At 47.2% G+C, this 15,542-nt stretch overlaps 3 protein-coding genes across 16 annotated transcripts in view; 1 reads left to right on the plus strand and 2 right to left on the minus strand.

The window, feature by feature from the left end:
- SARNP (SAP domain containing ribonucleoprotein) overlaps positions 1–5,809 on the minus strand; it is a 51,000-nt gene extending 45,191 nt beyond the window's left edge. For 10 of the 11 annotated variants that reach the window (XR_008713179.1, XR_008713192.1, XR_008713189.1 and 7 more), the window contains exons 1-2: positions 4,291–5,809; positions 2,521–2,597 (exon numbers count right to left, since the gene is read on the minus strand). Coding sequence is in view for 8 of the 11 variants with exons in the window: in XM_055577191.1 (XP_055433166.1) it covers positions 2,521–2,551 (31 nt within the window). In the remaining 3 variants the exon portion in view is untranslated. The remainder of the gene's footprint in view (positions 1–2,520; positions 2,598–4,290) is intronic. The other variant, XM_055577199.1, reaches the window with a different exon arrangement.
- ORMDL2 (ORMDL sphingolipid biosynthesis regulator 2) overlaps positions 1–7,633 on the plus strand; it is a 155,981-nt gene extending 148,348 nt beyond the window's left edge. The window contains exons 2-5 of one of the 2 annotated variants that reach the window (XM_055577275.1): positions 4,722–4,740; positions 5,809–5,983; positions 6,131–6,282; positions 7,158–7,633. In XM_055577275.1, coding sequence (XP_055433250.1) covers positions 5,810–5,983; positions 6,131–6,282; positions 7,158–7,293 — 462 coding nt within the window. In that variant the 5' untranslated portion in view covers positions 4,722–4,740; position 5,809 and the 3' untranslated portion in view covers positions 7,294–7,633. Of the gene's footprint in view, positions 1–4,721; positions 4,741–5,808; positions 5,984–6,130; positions 6,324–7,157 lie in introns of those variants that run through there. The other variant, XM_055577284.1, reaches the window with a different exon arrangement.
- A 606-nt stretch (positions 7,634–8,239) lies between these two features.
- DNAJC14 (DnaJ heat shock protein family (Hsp40) member C14) lies at positions 8,240–15,374 on the minus strand. 3 transcript variants are annotated; one of them, XM_055577044.1, is made up of 8 exons: positions 15,246–15,374; positions 14,585–15,109; positions 12,667–14,132; positions 10,039–10,145; positions 9,732–9,839; positions 9,207–9,367; positions 9,022–9,124; positions 8,240–8,811 (listed from the first exon to the last, which is right to left on the minus strand). In XM_055577044.1, the coding sequence occupies exons 3-8, from the start codon at positions 14,074–14,076 to the stop codon at positions 8,601–8,603; spliced, it is 2,100 nt and encodes a 699-aa protein (XP_055433019.1). In that variant the 5' UTR covers positions 14,077–14,132; positions 14,585–15,109; positions 15,246–15,374; the 3' UTR covers positions 8,240–8,600. The 3 variants fall into 3 exon arrangements, with proteins under 3 accessions (XP_055433019.1, XP_055433011.1, XP_055433029.1); XM_055577036.1 differs by lacking the exon at positions 15,246–15,374 and having other exon boundaries at positions 14,585–15,232; XM_055577054.1 differs by lacking the exons at positions 14,585–15,109; positions 15,246–15,374 and adding an exon at positions 14,393–14,550.
- Between the last annotated feature and the right edge of the window lie 168 nt (positions 15,375–15,542).

Below are 15,542 nucleotides of genomic sequence, written 5' to 3' on the forward strand. Positions count from 1 at the left end.
AATACTTAAAATTTTATATCCAAAATTTCTTTCAAATTCATTCCAACTTTTGAAGCCACTACCTTATTTCAAGTCTTAGTAAGTTTATTCACTTGACAAATAGTTATAAGTACCCACTGTGTATCAAGCATTATCTTAGATACAGGAAAATAATCATAAGCAAAACAAAGAGTTCTTGCCCACATGGAGCTTACAATCTAGTAGGGAAACAAGGCAAGCAATGATCATATACGTAATGATTAACTGATTCTAAAAAAACTACAGGGTCCTATAAAAGCATTTTAAAAGTGGTCTGACTGTGTGTGTAGATGGATGGAACCCATTCTACCTAAGGGTTCATTGGATAAACGATGTTTGACTGATTCTGAAGAGAAACTAACAGTTAATTAAACAAAGGCCAACCAGTCCATTCTAAAGGAGATCAGCCCTGGGTGTTCTTTGGAAGGAATGATGCTAAAGCTGAAACTTCAGTACTTTGGCCACCTCATGCAAAGAGTTGACTCATTGGAAAAGACTCTGATGCTGGGAGGGATTGGGGGCAGAAGGAGAAAGGGACAAAAAAGGATGAGATGGCTGGATGGCATCACTGACTCGATGGACATGAGTCTGGGTGAACTCCGGGAGTTGGTGATGGACAGGGAGGCCTAGCGTGCTCCAATTCATGGAGTCGTGCTCCAATTCATGGAGTCGAAAAGAGTCAGACATGACTGAGCGACTGAAGTGAACTGAACTGATGGGGGTGGCAAGAGCAATGCAGCCAAAAGCATGTATAAAGGTTCTGAGTACTAAGGTATGGAGAAGCAGTCATGCACAGCAATTCAGAACAGGAATTCTGGAGACAGACCGCCTGGATTTGAGCCACCACTTACTAGGTACATGACCTAGAGCAAGTTATCCAATCTCTTTGAGCTTCCATTTTCTCTCATTTTTTGTTTCCTTCAGGCCGAGCCACAAAGCATGTGGGATCTTAGTTCCCCAACCAGAGATCGAACCTCAGCCCCCTGAAACGGAAGCATGGAGTCTTAACCACTGGACCACCAGGGAAGTCTCCATTTTTTCTCATTTTCAATGGGGACAACACAGGCATTTACCGTATTGCCTTAGGATTATCGTGAGAAATCAACTGATGTGTACAAACTGATTTGACCAGTGTCTGCCACATGGTAAATGTTAGCAATTAATGAACAGCCATTCTGATAAGTGAAATAAAGTCACTAGCTGGAATTTGAGACACTAAACTAGATACCGGCAGAGATATAATTAAAAGGTTCTAAGCAGGGGAGTGACTACTATAATAAAAATCTAACTGGTGCAATTTCTTCCTCTCCAGGCCCCATCCTTCTTACTGCCAAAAGAACACAAACTGGGAAATTCCTAGCAGTCCAGTGTAGGACTCTGTGCTTTCATTGCAGAGTGCCTAGGGTTGCATCCCAGGCCTGGGAATTAGGATCCCACAAGCCACGTGGCAAAGAATAAATAAAAATAAAAAAAACTCATCACATCAGCTCCTCCTTTCAAATTTTCAAAGGTTCCCCACTTTCTGCCTGTATGACAGAAACCAAACACCTTACACAACTTAGAAGTCCTTTTCAGTATCACTCCAATACACCTCCAGTCACACAGTTCACCTACTTTCCTTTTCCAAACTATCTTCAACCACCAACACAAATGTACCTTATGCTTCACTATTACAAATGTCTCACTGTTTTCTTTATTCACTCTTCTAGTTCTCTCCTCTGTAGTCCCTTTTCTCACAACTGACTGGAAATCTGGTACTATAACAATTCAAGGCATTTTTCACCCACAATTCAGCCTCTTTCCAACTGCGTTGGAATGACTCCATTTCTACAAAATCTTCACAAATTTGCAGTTGATGTGGCTTTACATTATCAATTCAGATAGCTATTTTTCATTCCTACTTCAAAGCTTGTTCCTTTCCTCTGAGACCCCACACTATAGCCCCAAATTCCTTTTATAAAAATAGAAAGGCTTTTTTATTAAAAAAAAAAAAAAAAAAAAAAAGAGAGATAAACCCTGCTGCTGCTGCTGCTAAGTCGCTTCAGTCGTGTCCAACTCTGTGCAACCCCATAGATGGCAGCCCACCAGGCTCCTCCGTCCCTGGGATTCTCCAGGTAAGAACACTGGAGTGGGTTGCCATTTTCTTCTCCAATGCAGGAAAGTGAAAAGTGAAAGTGAAGTCGCTCAGTCGTGTCCGACTCTTAGCGACCCCATGGACTATAGCCCGACAGGCTCCTCCATCCATGGGATTTTCCAGGCAAGAGTACTGGAGTGGGGTGCCATTGCCTTCTCTGAGATAAACCCTAGGTCAACCCAAAAGTAAGGATCACTCCATGATCAACAGTAGGATCAATCCATGATCAACAGTGGAACCAAACATTAACTGTCCTGGAAGTCAGAATTAAAGGCATGAGTTCTTAACCAGAGGTCCATGGACTCCTCAGGGCTCCAAGGTAATTTTATGAAGCCCCTCAAATCGCATGCAAAGTCAAGTGTACATGCCTTTTTCTGGGGAGAGGTCCATACCTTTCATCAGAGTTTCAAAGATATCTGTGACCTCCAAAAGGTTAAGAAGTGCTCTAGAGAAAAAGCAAAGACAAGCAAATATGATTAAAAGAGTGAATCCTTTCTAGGCTATTAGGACTGCCTCATGCTCTCTAAGACTATAATAACATGAAATCAGATCAGAGGACATTATCCAATCAAAACCGGATTTAACCTGGAACTGACATACAAATTTTTATGGAAGGTGGAACTCCATAAACCAAAACAAAACCTATGAAGGCAAGTCACAAGGCTAATGACTTACTCGAGGGGTTTCAAAAATGGAACTAATATAGGAAGAAAACATTAGATCTTATATTCATATTTCCTTTTTATTCCATTCAAAAATTCCTTTTCTGTGTTTCTTTCATAACATACAAACAGTAGTACATAACATATAGTAGTACTAATTTACAAGTTAATATACGTATGATGGAAGTAGCTGCTCAATTTTTTACTTGTTATTCTCTTAGCAGACGACTGATATACAATCTACTCATTTCGGTACCAAGTTAACAGTAACTCCAGGTTAACACAAAATACCCCTAATACAGCTTAGATTCCATGAGTAAGAAACCTATCAACTTTCACTGAAAGTCTAACTGGTGTCAACTAATGTGATTAAGAGGACCTCTCTTTCTTTACTCTTTCTCTCCTTACACTTTTTTGTTTTTAAAGCTCATCAAACTTTAAATAATCAGTTTTCAGAGTGGGTCAAATCAATCTGGTTTGTCAAAGGTTCCCAGGACGTGAACAAAACATGACTGAAAAGTGATGGGAAAACTGCTTGTCAAACCACAAATGGACAACTTGAGATATTCTCTTAATTTACCCCACCCCCCAAAAAAAACCCCATTCTTTTCTTCCAAGAAAATAATCTAAATACAAAAAGGCTGTCAAGATTCCCAAGACACAACTTAAAACGTCTTGTGATTGAGTGTCACCCAGTGGTGAGACCAAGAGATGCAGGGTCTACCCGCGAAATGAAATGGGACAGAGATAACCCTAACCTTGGAAACGTTTTCCCAGAATATTACAGTTCTGAGTGACTTGTCTCTGGGGTGGTGGGGCGCAGGGTAGGGGGAAGGCTGGTAGGCGGAGAACCGCGTTGAGAGAACTCGAAAACTTTTCAATCTGGGCTATCTGTGCCTTCACTACCTCTTAAAGTCTCCTAAAGCCCAGGCCTCTTAGGGGAGGCCTCTCCTCAGGTTTCCAAATTTGCCCCCGGGGCGTCACTCCATCTAAAATAGAGTAACGGAAGTATTTTCTGGATCAAGTCTGAGACCTAGATAGAAATAAACGAAGCTGCCATCCTTTGCTGCCGGGAATCTCCACTTTGGACAACAGACAGAAAAGCACAAACCCAGTGAAGAAAAAGGGGTCCCGGGCTCCGCACGGGGCCAAGAGGAGGGGACCACTGACGTAATGCAGTTTGACGAGAAACAAGAGAGTAGAACAGGTTGAAGGCACTTCCACAACCCGGTAGAGAGGTGACGGACGACACCACAGTGGAGGAAGGTGCCGAGTAACAAGGATACAGTAAAACCGTAAGGAGAAATGGAAAAAAGAGAAAAGGCGTAGTGGGGGAAGAAGGGAGGCACAAAAGAACAGAACTACGGCGGGAGCCAGAAAATGGAGTAAAAGAACCTTCAAGGAAAAGGCGCCAACCCGCCAGCAAAATTTAGTCTCCGGAAAAGTCCAACCCGGCCCTTCCCCGCCTCACGATACCTTCAGCTTATGAAGCTCCACCGTCTCAGTCGCCATCTTGTTACCCCTCCACTCCGCCAAGCCCCCACCCGCTGCCTCCACCTCCGGGAGCTCCCGCCTCGGCGCCTACAGCCACGGCCGGCCAATCGTTGGAGCTCTTACTCCCGCCTCTTACTATCAACTCTTTCCATTAGTCAATAGCTGGCGTCGCCCTCACTCCTCCAAGCGGCTTTCCCCACCTCTCTCAAAAGGTGGGACCTGGAGAAGGGCGGGTTCGGCACCTTCCGAACGACGGAAATAGTGACCAATTGTGCGTCCCCGTGGCGGATCGCCAGCCAATGAGTGGTGGCGGCGCTGACCTTGCTCCACCAATAGGGAGAGCGCAGATGGGCGGGGAGGCTGCTTCCTGGAGACCGCAGGTGTAGAAGAAAGCGCCGCGCCCCGACCCGGACGGGCTTCCGAAGCTGGCAGGTAGGTTTACCGAGACTGGGAAGGGGTCCTTAGAAAAATGGTGGGAGGCGGGGTGAGTGAAGCGGCGGCGAGCAACAGACCGGAAGAGGAGCGCTGACGACAACCCTAAGGGAAGACGATGAAGGAGAGGGGGCCTGGGAGGAGCAAGGTGGCTAGTTCAAATCATTACTGGGGTTTAGGGAATTTTAGGTAGAGAGCGGGCCAGATCTGCTTCCTAACCCGGCGTCATCAACTTAAGGGCAAGCACGATTTTAAAAGGGCTAAGTTCAGACGATCAGAGTCGCCCTGAAGTCGGGACTAGGGCTCCACCTCTCGAGACGCTCAGCTCACGTCCCTTCCTAGTTCAGCGTAAAAGCCCTGGGCACATTCTTGCAGCTGCCTCCTTACATGCCACGGAGATGAGAGGACGGGGGAGCCCCAGAGGAAAATGTGGGGACTAAGATAGATTGAAGGCAGGAGGAGAAGGGGACGACAGAGGATGAGATGGCTGGTTGGCATCGCCGACTCGATGGACATGAGTTTGACCAGGATGCCAGGCTTCCCTGGTGATGGACAGGGAAGCCTGGCATCCTGCAGTTCATGGGGTCTCAGAAAGTCAGTCGGACACAACTGAGTGGTTGAACTGACCTGAGTATAGATTAGAAAAGGTAGCTTTACCCCCTCATCCCTCCTTAGTGGTTCCTTGTTTCCCATGACCCTCTTCTGTAATTTTGGGTGTACCTAATGTCTTCATGGTTCCTTATTAACTTCTTAAGGATAGTGAGATACTTCTGTTACCCTTGCTCCTTGAGGTGTGCCAAGCCTATGCTTACTCCTTCGACTTACAGTTGAAGTGTAAGGATCAGAAGAAAGATCATGTCTCTAACATATAGAGCGTGCTCATCCTGCCTTCTAAGTTTTTTCCCCCAAGTCTTCAGTTTTTCCTTTGCATGTAATGGGTTAAGTTCTTTCATTCCCAATAGAGTCCAGGGGATTTGGGCTACTCAGGAGACAACTTGGAGAAACGGACTCCAAGAAGGGTGGAGAGGAAATTAAGTTGGTCTCCTGCCTGATCCCCCACTGTGGTAGGATGAATGTGGGGGTGGCACACAGCGAAGTAAACCCCAACACTCGCGTGATGAATAGCCGGGGCATCTGGCTGGCCTACATCATCTTGGTAGGACTGCTGCATGTGGTTCTACTCAGCATCCCCTTCTTCAGCATTCCTGTTGTCTGGACACTGACCAACGTCATCCATAACTTGGTGAGCACTAAACCATGCCCCTTTACCCACCCCAGGCTTTTCCCAACCAAAAACAATTACTTGGGATTTCTGTCTTCCTTTTGGGATCTCAGCTGAGGGACTACTTTATGCTCTGGTACCTCACACTGTCCCATTCCCTCCTCCCAGGTTATGTATGTCTTCTTACATACGGTGAAAGGGACACCCTTTGAGACCCCTGACCAAGGGAAGGCTCGGCTACTGACACACTGGGAACAGATGGACTACGGGCTCCAATTTACCTCTTCCCGAAAATTCCTCAGCATCTCTCCTATTGTACTGTGAGTCCAGGGGGAAATAGGGGAGATGCTTCAAAAGCCAGGTACAGAGGTTCACGGGGAACCTTTAAAAACAGTGGACTTCTACTCACCTAGACCCTGTGAAGATACATTAGCTCTAAATCTAGTGAGAAAAGTAAAAAGTAGAAGACAGTAAGCAAGCATTACTTGCTGCCTCCTTGACGGTAGGAGAATGGAGAAGGCACTGCTGCTGCTGCTGCTAAGTGGCTTCAGTCGTGTCCAACTCTGTGCGACCCCATAGACAGAAGCCCACCAGGCTCCCCCGTCCCCGGGATTCTCCAGGCAAGGACACTGGAGTGGATTGCCATTTCCTTCCCCAATGCAGGAAAGTGAAAAGTCAAAGTGAAGTCGCTCAGTCGTGCCTGACTCGCAGCGACCCCATGGACTGCAGCCCACCAGGCTCCTCCATCCATGGGATTTTCCAGGCAAGAGTACTGGAGTGGGTTGCCATTGCCTTCTCCGGGAGAAGGGACTAAGAAAAGATAAAACAAGTAAAACAAGTTATTTTACACTTCCAAACAAGTGAATAAAGGCAGAACTGATGTAAATCTATGAGAAGTGGTAGCAAAAAGGATTCTAACAGTCACACAGGCTAAAACTGCTTCAGCTGTCATTTGCCACCTGTCACTAAAAATTTTTTTTTAAAAAAAGCACAAATTTATAAATCTCCAGTTAAAGGTGCTGATTATCTCCCCAACCCCAAAGTAAATATTGTTAATATAGCTGAAATATTTTTAGATATGCTAGGACTGCATGCAGTAAAACTGGTTATTTAAAATAGAAAAGAAAGTCGCTGGAAAGGCCTGAATATGGATAGGGAAGGCCAACTTCATTCAACCGATTTCTTCTCTCCCCAGATACCTCCTGGCCAGCTTCTACACCAAATATGATGCTGCTCACTTCCTCATCAACACAGTCTCACTGCTTAGTGTACTGCTGCCCAAGTTGCCCCAGTTTCATGGGGTTCGTCTCTTTGGCATCAACAAATACTGAGAGATGGGGCTGGGGATGTTGGAACAAAGGGCTGTAACATCCCTCCTTTCTGTATACAGCCTGAGAACTATGCAACCTTTCCCAAACGCCCCCACTGGAAATGCAAACTTTCACAAATTTTCATTGGAAAATGGGGTCCCCTGGGCCCCACCCTGCTAGGAGCAGGTTTCTTTGAATCAGGAAAGACAGGTGAGGTAAAGGGCAAATCACTCTCCTCCACAGCAGGAAGCCATGCTTGGGCAGCTTTTTGGTTGATTAAGGTTTTCCCTATCCACTCCCACCACCTTCCAGCTCTGTTTTACTGTGTGTTTTCCTTATAATAAAGATAATTTTTTTCATATTATGGCTACAGTTTGGTCAGCAGTAAGGGTAGGGAGATGTCTTCATAAAGCCAGAGAAGAAAGATGCAACAATGACTGACTGACAGAACTACAACATTTCTTTAAGGTATTTTTTTTATCCCCCTCCCTTGGTCCAGCAGGAGGTGCCCTTTACTCTAACACTTAGGAAGGAAAAGATTCTCAAATGAGAAAAAGGGCTCCAGCTATATGGGCAAAGAAGAGAGGGAAGATACAGGTTGCCAGTTACGTATTTATAGAAAGATAATCCCCTGGCTTTAAATAGATATGTACATACAAATATGAACAAACTTAAAAAAATACAAACCCTTGGATCATAAGGGGGCTGCCAGGAGCCCCTTTACCCTTCCCCCTCACCCAAGGGCAGAGGGCATGAATCTTGTTTTTTAAAAATTATTAGTTTTGGCCATCCCTGCAGCAACAAGCATGAAGTTGAGTGATTACCCTCAAGGTAAGAGTTCCCACTCTCTGAACTCTTATGTATCTCCTATAATTAGGGTTACATGCTTTCTTGTTCTTTTAACTAGTATACTGGGGCAAAGGAGGGGGCTCCCTCCTGAAATGAGTCAAGAAATAAGACAGAGTCGTTTGGGAGTCGGGGGGAGTGTCATCTGCTATAAGAAGCAAAAGACAAGATAAAGGCATACAAACCCCAGGGAAATACCCAGTTCCCACACTATGGGAGATACCGTCCAGCCCAGGTCCAGGCCCCAGGTTCTTAGTTCTAGACATCCCCTACTTCTTTGGTATTGTCAGAAGACAAGATTCAGTTCCTGGGTGCTGGTGGAGGAGAGTGGTTCCAGGGCTTCCTAAAAGTACTAAGTGAACAATTTGAGCTTAAAATTTTCCCTTTTTTAAATATTTAAAAATAAACAAATCAAACTCCATCTGGTGCTGTACACAGCCCTTTTGACTCCCTGACATTGACTGGAGGAAAGAGAAGGGGTGTCAACGTTGGAAGGGCCTCCTCACTTTCTTCCGCCGCTTCGGTTTGGCTTCTCCCTTGGGTACTGTGCTGTTGGGCTTGGAGGCTGCAGTGGCCCCGGGGCCGGGCTGAGGAGCTGCAAAGAAGTTCCCATTGGACATCTGGCCTGGGGGTACTTGAAAGATCCGGCTCAAGAAATCCTGAAGGTCAGCAGGAGGGGCATCTGGAGTAGCTCTGAGAGGAAAACAGAAGGCATAATGAGGAAAGAGATACTGGAGTCAAATGGCTATCTAGTTCATCTATTTATACATATGTTAAAGACATACTGAGTCAGGTCCCAAACACTTAAATGGTGAGACACCTACATGTCCTAAATAGCATGTCATTGGAAACCATATTCAGAACTAGAACAGTGGATAGATCATTGAGAGAAACACCACCTACCTCTGCCGCCCACTGGTGCCTGGCATCCGCGAACCAAATGAGATGTGATAAGGGACTCTGTGGGTATCTGGGGAGATTCCCACACGCTGGCATCCAGCCCACTCTGCAAGCATGAGAGACAATTAGCCAAAATATCACAGTTCTGAGGATATATGAGCCCATACTTCCCGAGGACAGAAGTATACCTGTGATATCATACACCTTTCCATCCATCAGCGCAAAGTAGGTGATTTTGAGGCCCAACATGCTTGACTCTGCCCAAAAGTCACCCTCCTCAGCAGGATGCAGCCTATTACACTCAGCACAGTATCTGGCACTCTTAGGTTCCCGGTCCATTTCAAACCTCCTGAAATTCAACAAAAGAACAGTTCCTTAATAATACGTTAAGACTACCTAGAGCATTGCTACAGTCTCATCATTACTGATGTCTCATTGGCTGACAAGTATGGTTACTAACAAACATCTAAAGTTACCACCACTCAGTTATGTATGCCCACGTACGCCCTGCCCTCAACCTATCTTAAAGCCAGAATTACTATCTTGTCTTCTTGGTAATTCAGATCTTCAATCTCTTGACAATATGGCAAAAGTTGAAACTCAGGGTCTTTTTATTTACCATCTGGATCCCACAACTACCAATGATACAAGGAACGTTTTTGGTCACCAGTCCCCAAACTGGCTGTCCCAGTCCTGTCCTATTTAAATCGTACCTATGCTTTCCCTGGCATCGGCTGCACATCATAGTATTCATTGCTTCTTGCAGCTTGGACAGAAACTCATTCACTGACCGGCTCAGCTCATTTTCTGCCATTCGTTTCCTGAGAGAAAAAAGGCTATGTAAGTCAGGATATTGAGTGAGGGACAAAGGGAGACAGGTCTATTGGCCTCTTGAGGCCCTTGGCCAGCTAGACAAGCCACCTCCTCTGCCTTGGAGAGCCTTCATCTGTAAGTCCAGGGATCTCTGCTCTTGAAGGTTATTCATTTACCCTACCTGATAATTTCCTAGCTCCAACTTACATCTCATATTCCTTCCGTCTTTCAGGGTTGCTGACAATGTCCCAAGCTGCCCGCAAAACCTTGAAGGCCTCCTCAGCACGAGGATGATGATTTTTGTCAGGATGAACCTACCAAAACAGATTTCATTACATATCCATTCCAACCCTCTCCCCATCTTGAGTCAAAATAACCTCATATCAACAGGTTATTGTTGATAACTTCCTATTTAACACCCTTTTGAAGAATCAATATAGCTTAATGGTTAATTGCTCTGGCTCTGCAGATAGATCTGTGTTTAAGTTCTGCCTCTACTGCTCATTAGCTTCATGACCTAGAGTATTTTATCTATCTTGGACTGTTAGTATTAAATGAGAATACACATGAAGCAGAATACAGAGAATCTGGCACTATGGTGATCTACCACTCTAGTGTGCCTGGAACTGTCCCAGTTCTAGCATTTAAATTTCATGTTTCAGGAAACCTTTCAATTTCAGGCAAACACGGATGGTTGATCACCCTGCCACACATACTAAACTCTTATATTTTAACTTTGTTGTCAGTCATAAAGTTCCAACAATCCTCAAACTCTGTTTCTAACTAGGAAATTCTCATATCTACTCAAAACTTCCTACAATGGTTTGCCTTTCTGTTCCAGGTGTGAAATAACATACCATGACCCTCAGGTTTTTAATCCACTTTTCAGCCTTTTCTCCAAGACAAATAATATTCTCACTTCCTACAGTTCCTTGATTTTTCCCATCCTCATGCACCAAAAACAGATAGAGCTAGTCTCTTGCAGAATGCTGTCATCTCTCTCATATCCCCAAGCTTACAGAATGCGAGTAATGGTCATGTTAGGGCCTAATAAGGGCAGTGAGAGGCTGTGTAAAAAACTACAGGGACTTGCCTGGTCGTCCAGTGGTTAAGACTGTGCTTCCAATGCAAGGGTGCAGGTTCAATCCCTGGTTCAATCTTAAGGAACTAAGATTCCACATGCCACATGGCTTGGCCAAAAAGAGCCCACAGATACTCTGGCCAAGAACAAGGGGGTAACTTCAGGTTGTGGGACAGTTTTACTAAGGTTCAGGGAACTTTACTTCAATAAAGTAGTTGAAAATGAGAATTTTTTAATGACATTCCCCAAGAGACAAAATATGCTAAAAGACATGAAGGTGAGAAAAGACCTCTACCGTTAGTAACGATTTGAGTGTGAACACTGTTCCTCACTCTCAGAATAACCCAGGCCATCCAATAAGGGGCATGTATTTCCCACCAAACTAATTTAGTTATCTGGCAAGTTTCAGGTCTGGTATTTTATTGTACCTAGAATGGTTAATGGAAACTCTGGTTGTCCTTTTCTCTTTCATGTCGTGCAACCACTGAGGTAATTTGCACACTGGTATTTTACCAGTCAAGTTCCATACACTCAAATAGTCCTCCAATGCAATTTACACATATTACTTATAGTCATGGACTTCCCAGGTGGCGCTAGTAGTAAAGAATCCGCCTGTCAGTACAGGAGATTTCGAAATGCAAGTTTGATCCCCTGGAGGACTTGCAACCCACTCCAGTACTCTTGCCTGGAGAATCCCATGGACAGAGGAGCTTGGCAGGCTACAGTCCCTAGTGCCACAAAGAGTCAGACACGAATAAAGCGACTTAGCGTGCAGAACTCACTTATGTTCCTAACAGTTTTACTTGTACAGAAATAGCAGTAACAATCATATCTAAAAATAGCAATCAAATATCTACTTCTAAGAGCAATTTGATTGCATGCTTGTATTAAACCATTTCCTTCAAGCATTTAAGTCACAACCACCTATATCCTACCTAATCACCAACATTTTCATGTATGACATACATACATACATGCCTCTCCAAGATTTATGTCCCATTAGCCTTCCCTTTCCGAACCTGGTTGTTGGTCTTGAAATAGCTTTTCTTTCACCTGGTCCTGGAATAATCACTCACATGTACTCTCTCAATCTTCCCACACTTGCCTCACTAGGAAGACAGTTGGATTTCCCTGTGTTCAGAAACCCCTCATTTGTTCAGGAGGAACTGATAAGCATTCTGACTAGGCCTCTTCTCCAACCTACTCAGAGGGACTTCACCTGGATAGTCCAGGTGAGTGAGTCCAGCACTGTCTACTATACCAGGTTCATTTATTTTCATTGAGAAAAAGAATTTCATGATACAAAACTTTAAGGGAAAGTCAGATCCCCTTTACAATTCTTTCCTGAGAATTTAAGATAATTTTCATCTTCAAGTTGATTTTCTACTCTCCCTCTGCTGCTGCTGCTGCTAAGTTGCTTCAGTCGTGTCTGACTCTGTGCAACCCCATAGACAGCAGCCCACCTGGCTCCCCCGTCCCTGGGATTCTCCAGGCAAGAACACTGGAGTGGGTTGCCATTCCCTTCTCCAATGCATGAAAGTGAAAAGTGAAAGTGAAGTCGCTTAGTCATGTCCGACTCTTAGCGACCCCATGGACTGCAGCCTACCAGACTCCTCCATCCATGGGATTTTCCAGGCAAGAGTACTGGAGTGGGTTGCCATTGCCATCTCCGTCCCTTCCTCTACTCCACCTAAAAATTGTAATGGAAAATAAAATATGGGAACAAAGAACTGGAAAAAGAGAAGGGTACTCACCATCACTGCCAGCTGCCTATAGGCCTTCTTCAGTTCAACATCTGATGCTGTGGCTTCAACCCCCAACACGTGAAAGGGGTTTAGCTCATCCTCAGGAACCCCAGCCATGGTCAAGAGTCGAGCCACTTCCTCTTCAGGCTGGCAGTAACGACCACCAGCTACAGGTGCATTCGCCTGCCTACTGGTCCTCTGTTTGACCCAAGGTAACTCCAGCCAACCCCACTGAACTATTCTTACCAGCTGCTGCCAGGGCCTGCTCTCTCTCAACAGAATCAGGCAACGCTGCCAGGTGGGAGAAGCCAGCCAAGAGAAGATCCAGGTGGCTTTACCCTTCCAGCCTAGCCGGTCACTCAATCCTACCAGAAACCGCCAGCCCAACTGTAAACAGCCCAACAAAAGGGCCAGAGCCAGGAGCAGCAAAGCACCCACAAGCCTAAGAAAACGGGTGAACAGCCCTGCCCCATAGCAAAACCCCTGGCTCAGAAACTGGAATATCACCTGGGCCCAGCCCCGCAGCCGCCCTGCCCACACTCCCACCCAGACACGTAAAAGGTCCAGATCACTGCCTTTCAGCTGCCTGCATGCATAGATGAGATGGCCACAAGTCTCCACATACTCCCCCACTAATACTAGCAGTTCGATCAGCCACCAGAAGCCTGCCTGTCCAAGCTGACACAGTTCCTCTGCTCCCCACAATCCCAGTCCTCTGCGTTTATCTGCCTGACTCCGTTTCCGGCCCAGCCGATGTCGACCAGGGGATCTGGGATCTCTTCGTCCACCCTCCCGAGTGTCCTCCTTGGCTGGAACACGGTGCCGTTGTCTCCGGGGTGCAGGTTTCTTTTCACTGGGCACACGTGAAAGATCACTGGGAAACTTAAGAGGTTCCTCTTCATCATATTCCCCTTCCAACTCTTCATCTTCCCCCAAAGCTGGAGAGGTACAATGGTGGCAAAAGTTGCTAGAAGAGCGCTCTCTTCCCTCAGAGTAAGGCCCTTCAGGGATTCCAGGGGTTCCCTGGCAGTTACAAGTAGATGGAATGGAAAGGAAAGAAGAGTTCCCATCATCCTGGTACCCAGCCTCATTCTCTCTTGAGAGTTCCTGGTCCACTCCTGACTCTTCTGAAGATGCCTCACTCTGATCAGGGTCCTCTTCAGCCAAAGGGGGTCCTGGACCCCTTGGGGGTCCATGGCTTGGATCCGACCAGTGGGCTGGATTTGGGGGCTGTGTGTACTTAGGACTAGAGTGCTCTGTGAGGCAGCGGGTACCATTAGGAGCAGGCCCCGCTGAGTCCCTGAGTCCTGAGAATGAAAGTATGTCAGGGTCCACAGAGGGTCCTAAAGTCCTGAGGGAGGCACCACCACTGTGGTGGGCTCCACACAACCCTCCTTCTCCGGGGTGCTTCTGGGCCATGACCCCGGGGCTTCCTGAGGATTTTAGGTCACAGCCATCATGGTGACTTCTGATGCCTGTAACAAAGGTATCAAGTGGGGATGATCAAGGATAGGACCAACAAAAAGGTTAAATAATCTTAAATTGGGTATATATTGAATGCACCCACCTCCCTTGTTTTAACAATTCGGGGGCATTCATCACCCCAGCAATAAAGCCAATACTACATTAACGGCAACGCTGCTCCCTCCCCCACCCCCCCACTCCTCCAAGCTCCCTTATTATTTTTTCTTTCCCCAGAAAGCTATAACCCTGAAACAGGGGAAAAGGGAGGTACCGCAAAGGGTGTGGTCCTGGGGTCACTCTTGGGAAAAAGGGAAAGACGACCGGAAAGGGGGCCGCAGGCTGCCAGAAAAGGGTGGGGACCGTGCGGCCCTTCAGGAACATCTGGGGGCGGAGCTTGAGACTGCCCCTGACAGAGTCAACCCGTTAACCCTCGAGCTGGGTAAAGGGGATCAAGGTAACATACCGAAGAGTGGCGGTAACTCCTCCCCCTCGAGCAGCTGGGCCGAGGGCCAGGGGGAGCTACGAGAGCAGCTCCCCCGGCTCCGCCTCCCGCTCACGCTCTGCTTCCGCCTTCCGTCCCCGCCGCGGCCGCCGATTCGCGTCTACTTCCACTTCCGAGGTCACCAGGGAAGACACGGGAAGGAAAAGTAAAAGCGGTCTGCCGAGGTGCAAGCCAGTGCCGCAGGCTAAGTCAAACCAGAGGAGGTGGTCCTGGGGAAGAGCTGGCCCCGCCCTTTAAAGGGCCCTCAGCTGCCGCCCTCCGCGTGCTGAACTGGAGTCCCCGAAGGTTGCTCCACCGGAAGCGGAGCAAGCGGGCGCTGCAGCAGTGCCTGCGGACTGGGAGCAGATTCTCAGGGTTCCTCTGGCTGTGTTCTTGGACTTTGTTGAGACCAGGAGATAGAGGAAAGCCACCGAGCCCAGTCTGTTTCCCTTGCAGACAAAATCAGGGAACGTAGAGAAACCACCGCACTGATCCCTTCCCTGCTGCCTGTAACGAGGACGGAGGCCTTTTGGTATCATGCGGGGGTGGAGCGGAGGGAAGGACGCCCCGGGCCTGCCCCCGCCCTGGACCTCCTTCGCTGCCCCTTCTTTCCCAGCAACCCTCGGCCCCCCCAGCGCCTGACCCAGCTGGCGAACTGCCTTGTACAACTGTAGCTCCCACGGCCCGGATCCGCCCCTCTGGGTGCAGCTCTCTTCCCGTCACGAAGCGGGCCGGAGGACTGGGAGCGTGGCTCCACTGGGCTTAGTACCCGAGCGGAGTGCCAAAAAACACTGCCCTTATCTGCGTGCTTCTTTGCATCTCGTTTGCATGCCAAGATGTTTGGTCGACGCTGACAAGCGCCCCCGCCCCCACGCAGACCCGGCTTGGGTACCCTCTGTCGGTCCCCTGCTCTGCAAACGCCTCTTCGTTAGTCCCCCTT

This window comes from Bubalus kerabau, chromosome 1 (assembly GCF_029407905.1).
Source record: "Bubalus kerabau isolate K-KA32 ecotype Philippines breed swamp buffalo chromosome 1, PCC_UOA_SB_1v2, whole genome shotgun sequence".
Lineage (NCBI taxonomy): Eukaryota > Metazoa > Chordata > Mammalia > Artiodactyla > Bovidae > Bubalus > Bubalus kerabau.

Bases quoted from the DNA above. Each gene is read 5' to 3' on its own strand.
- DNAJC14 (XM_055577044.1), bottom strand. From the start codon at position 14,076: ATGGCCCAGAAGCACCCCGGAGAAGGAGGGTTGTGTGGAGCCCACCAC. The intron at 9,840-10,038 runs GTAAGTTGGAGC...TTTTTCTCTCAG, and splicing joins AGACGGAAGGAATATGAGAT to GAAACGAATGGCAGAAAATG. The intron at 8,812-9,021 runs GTAGGTGGTGTT...TTTTCCTCTCAG, and splicing joins GGCACCAGTGGGCGGCAGAG to AGCTACTCCAGATGCCCCTC.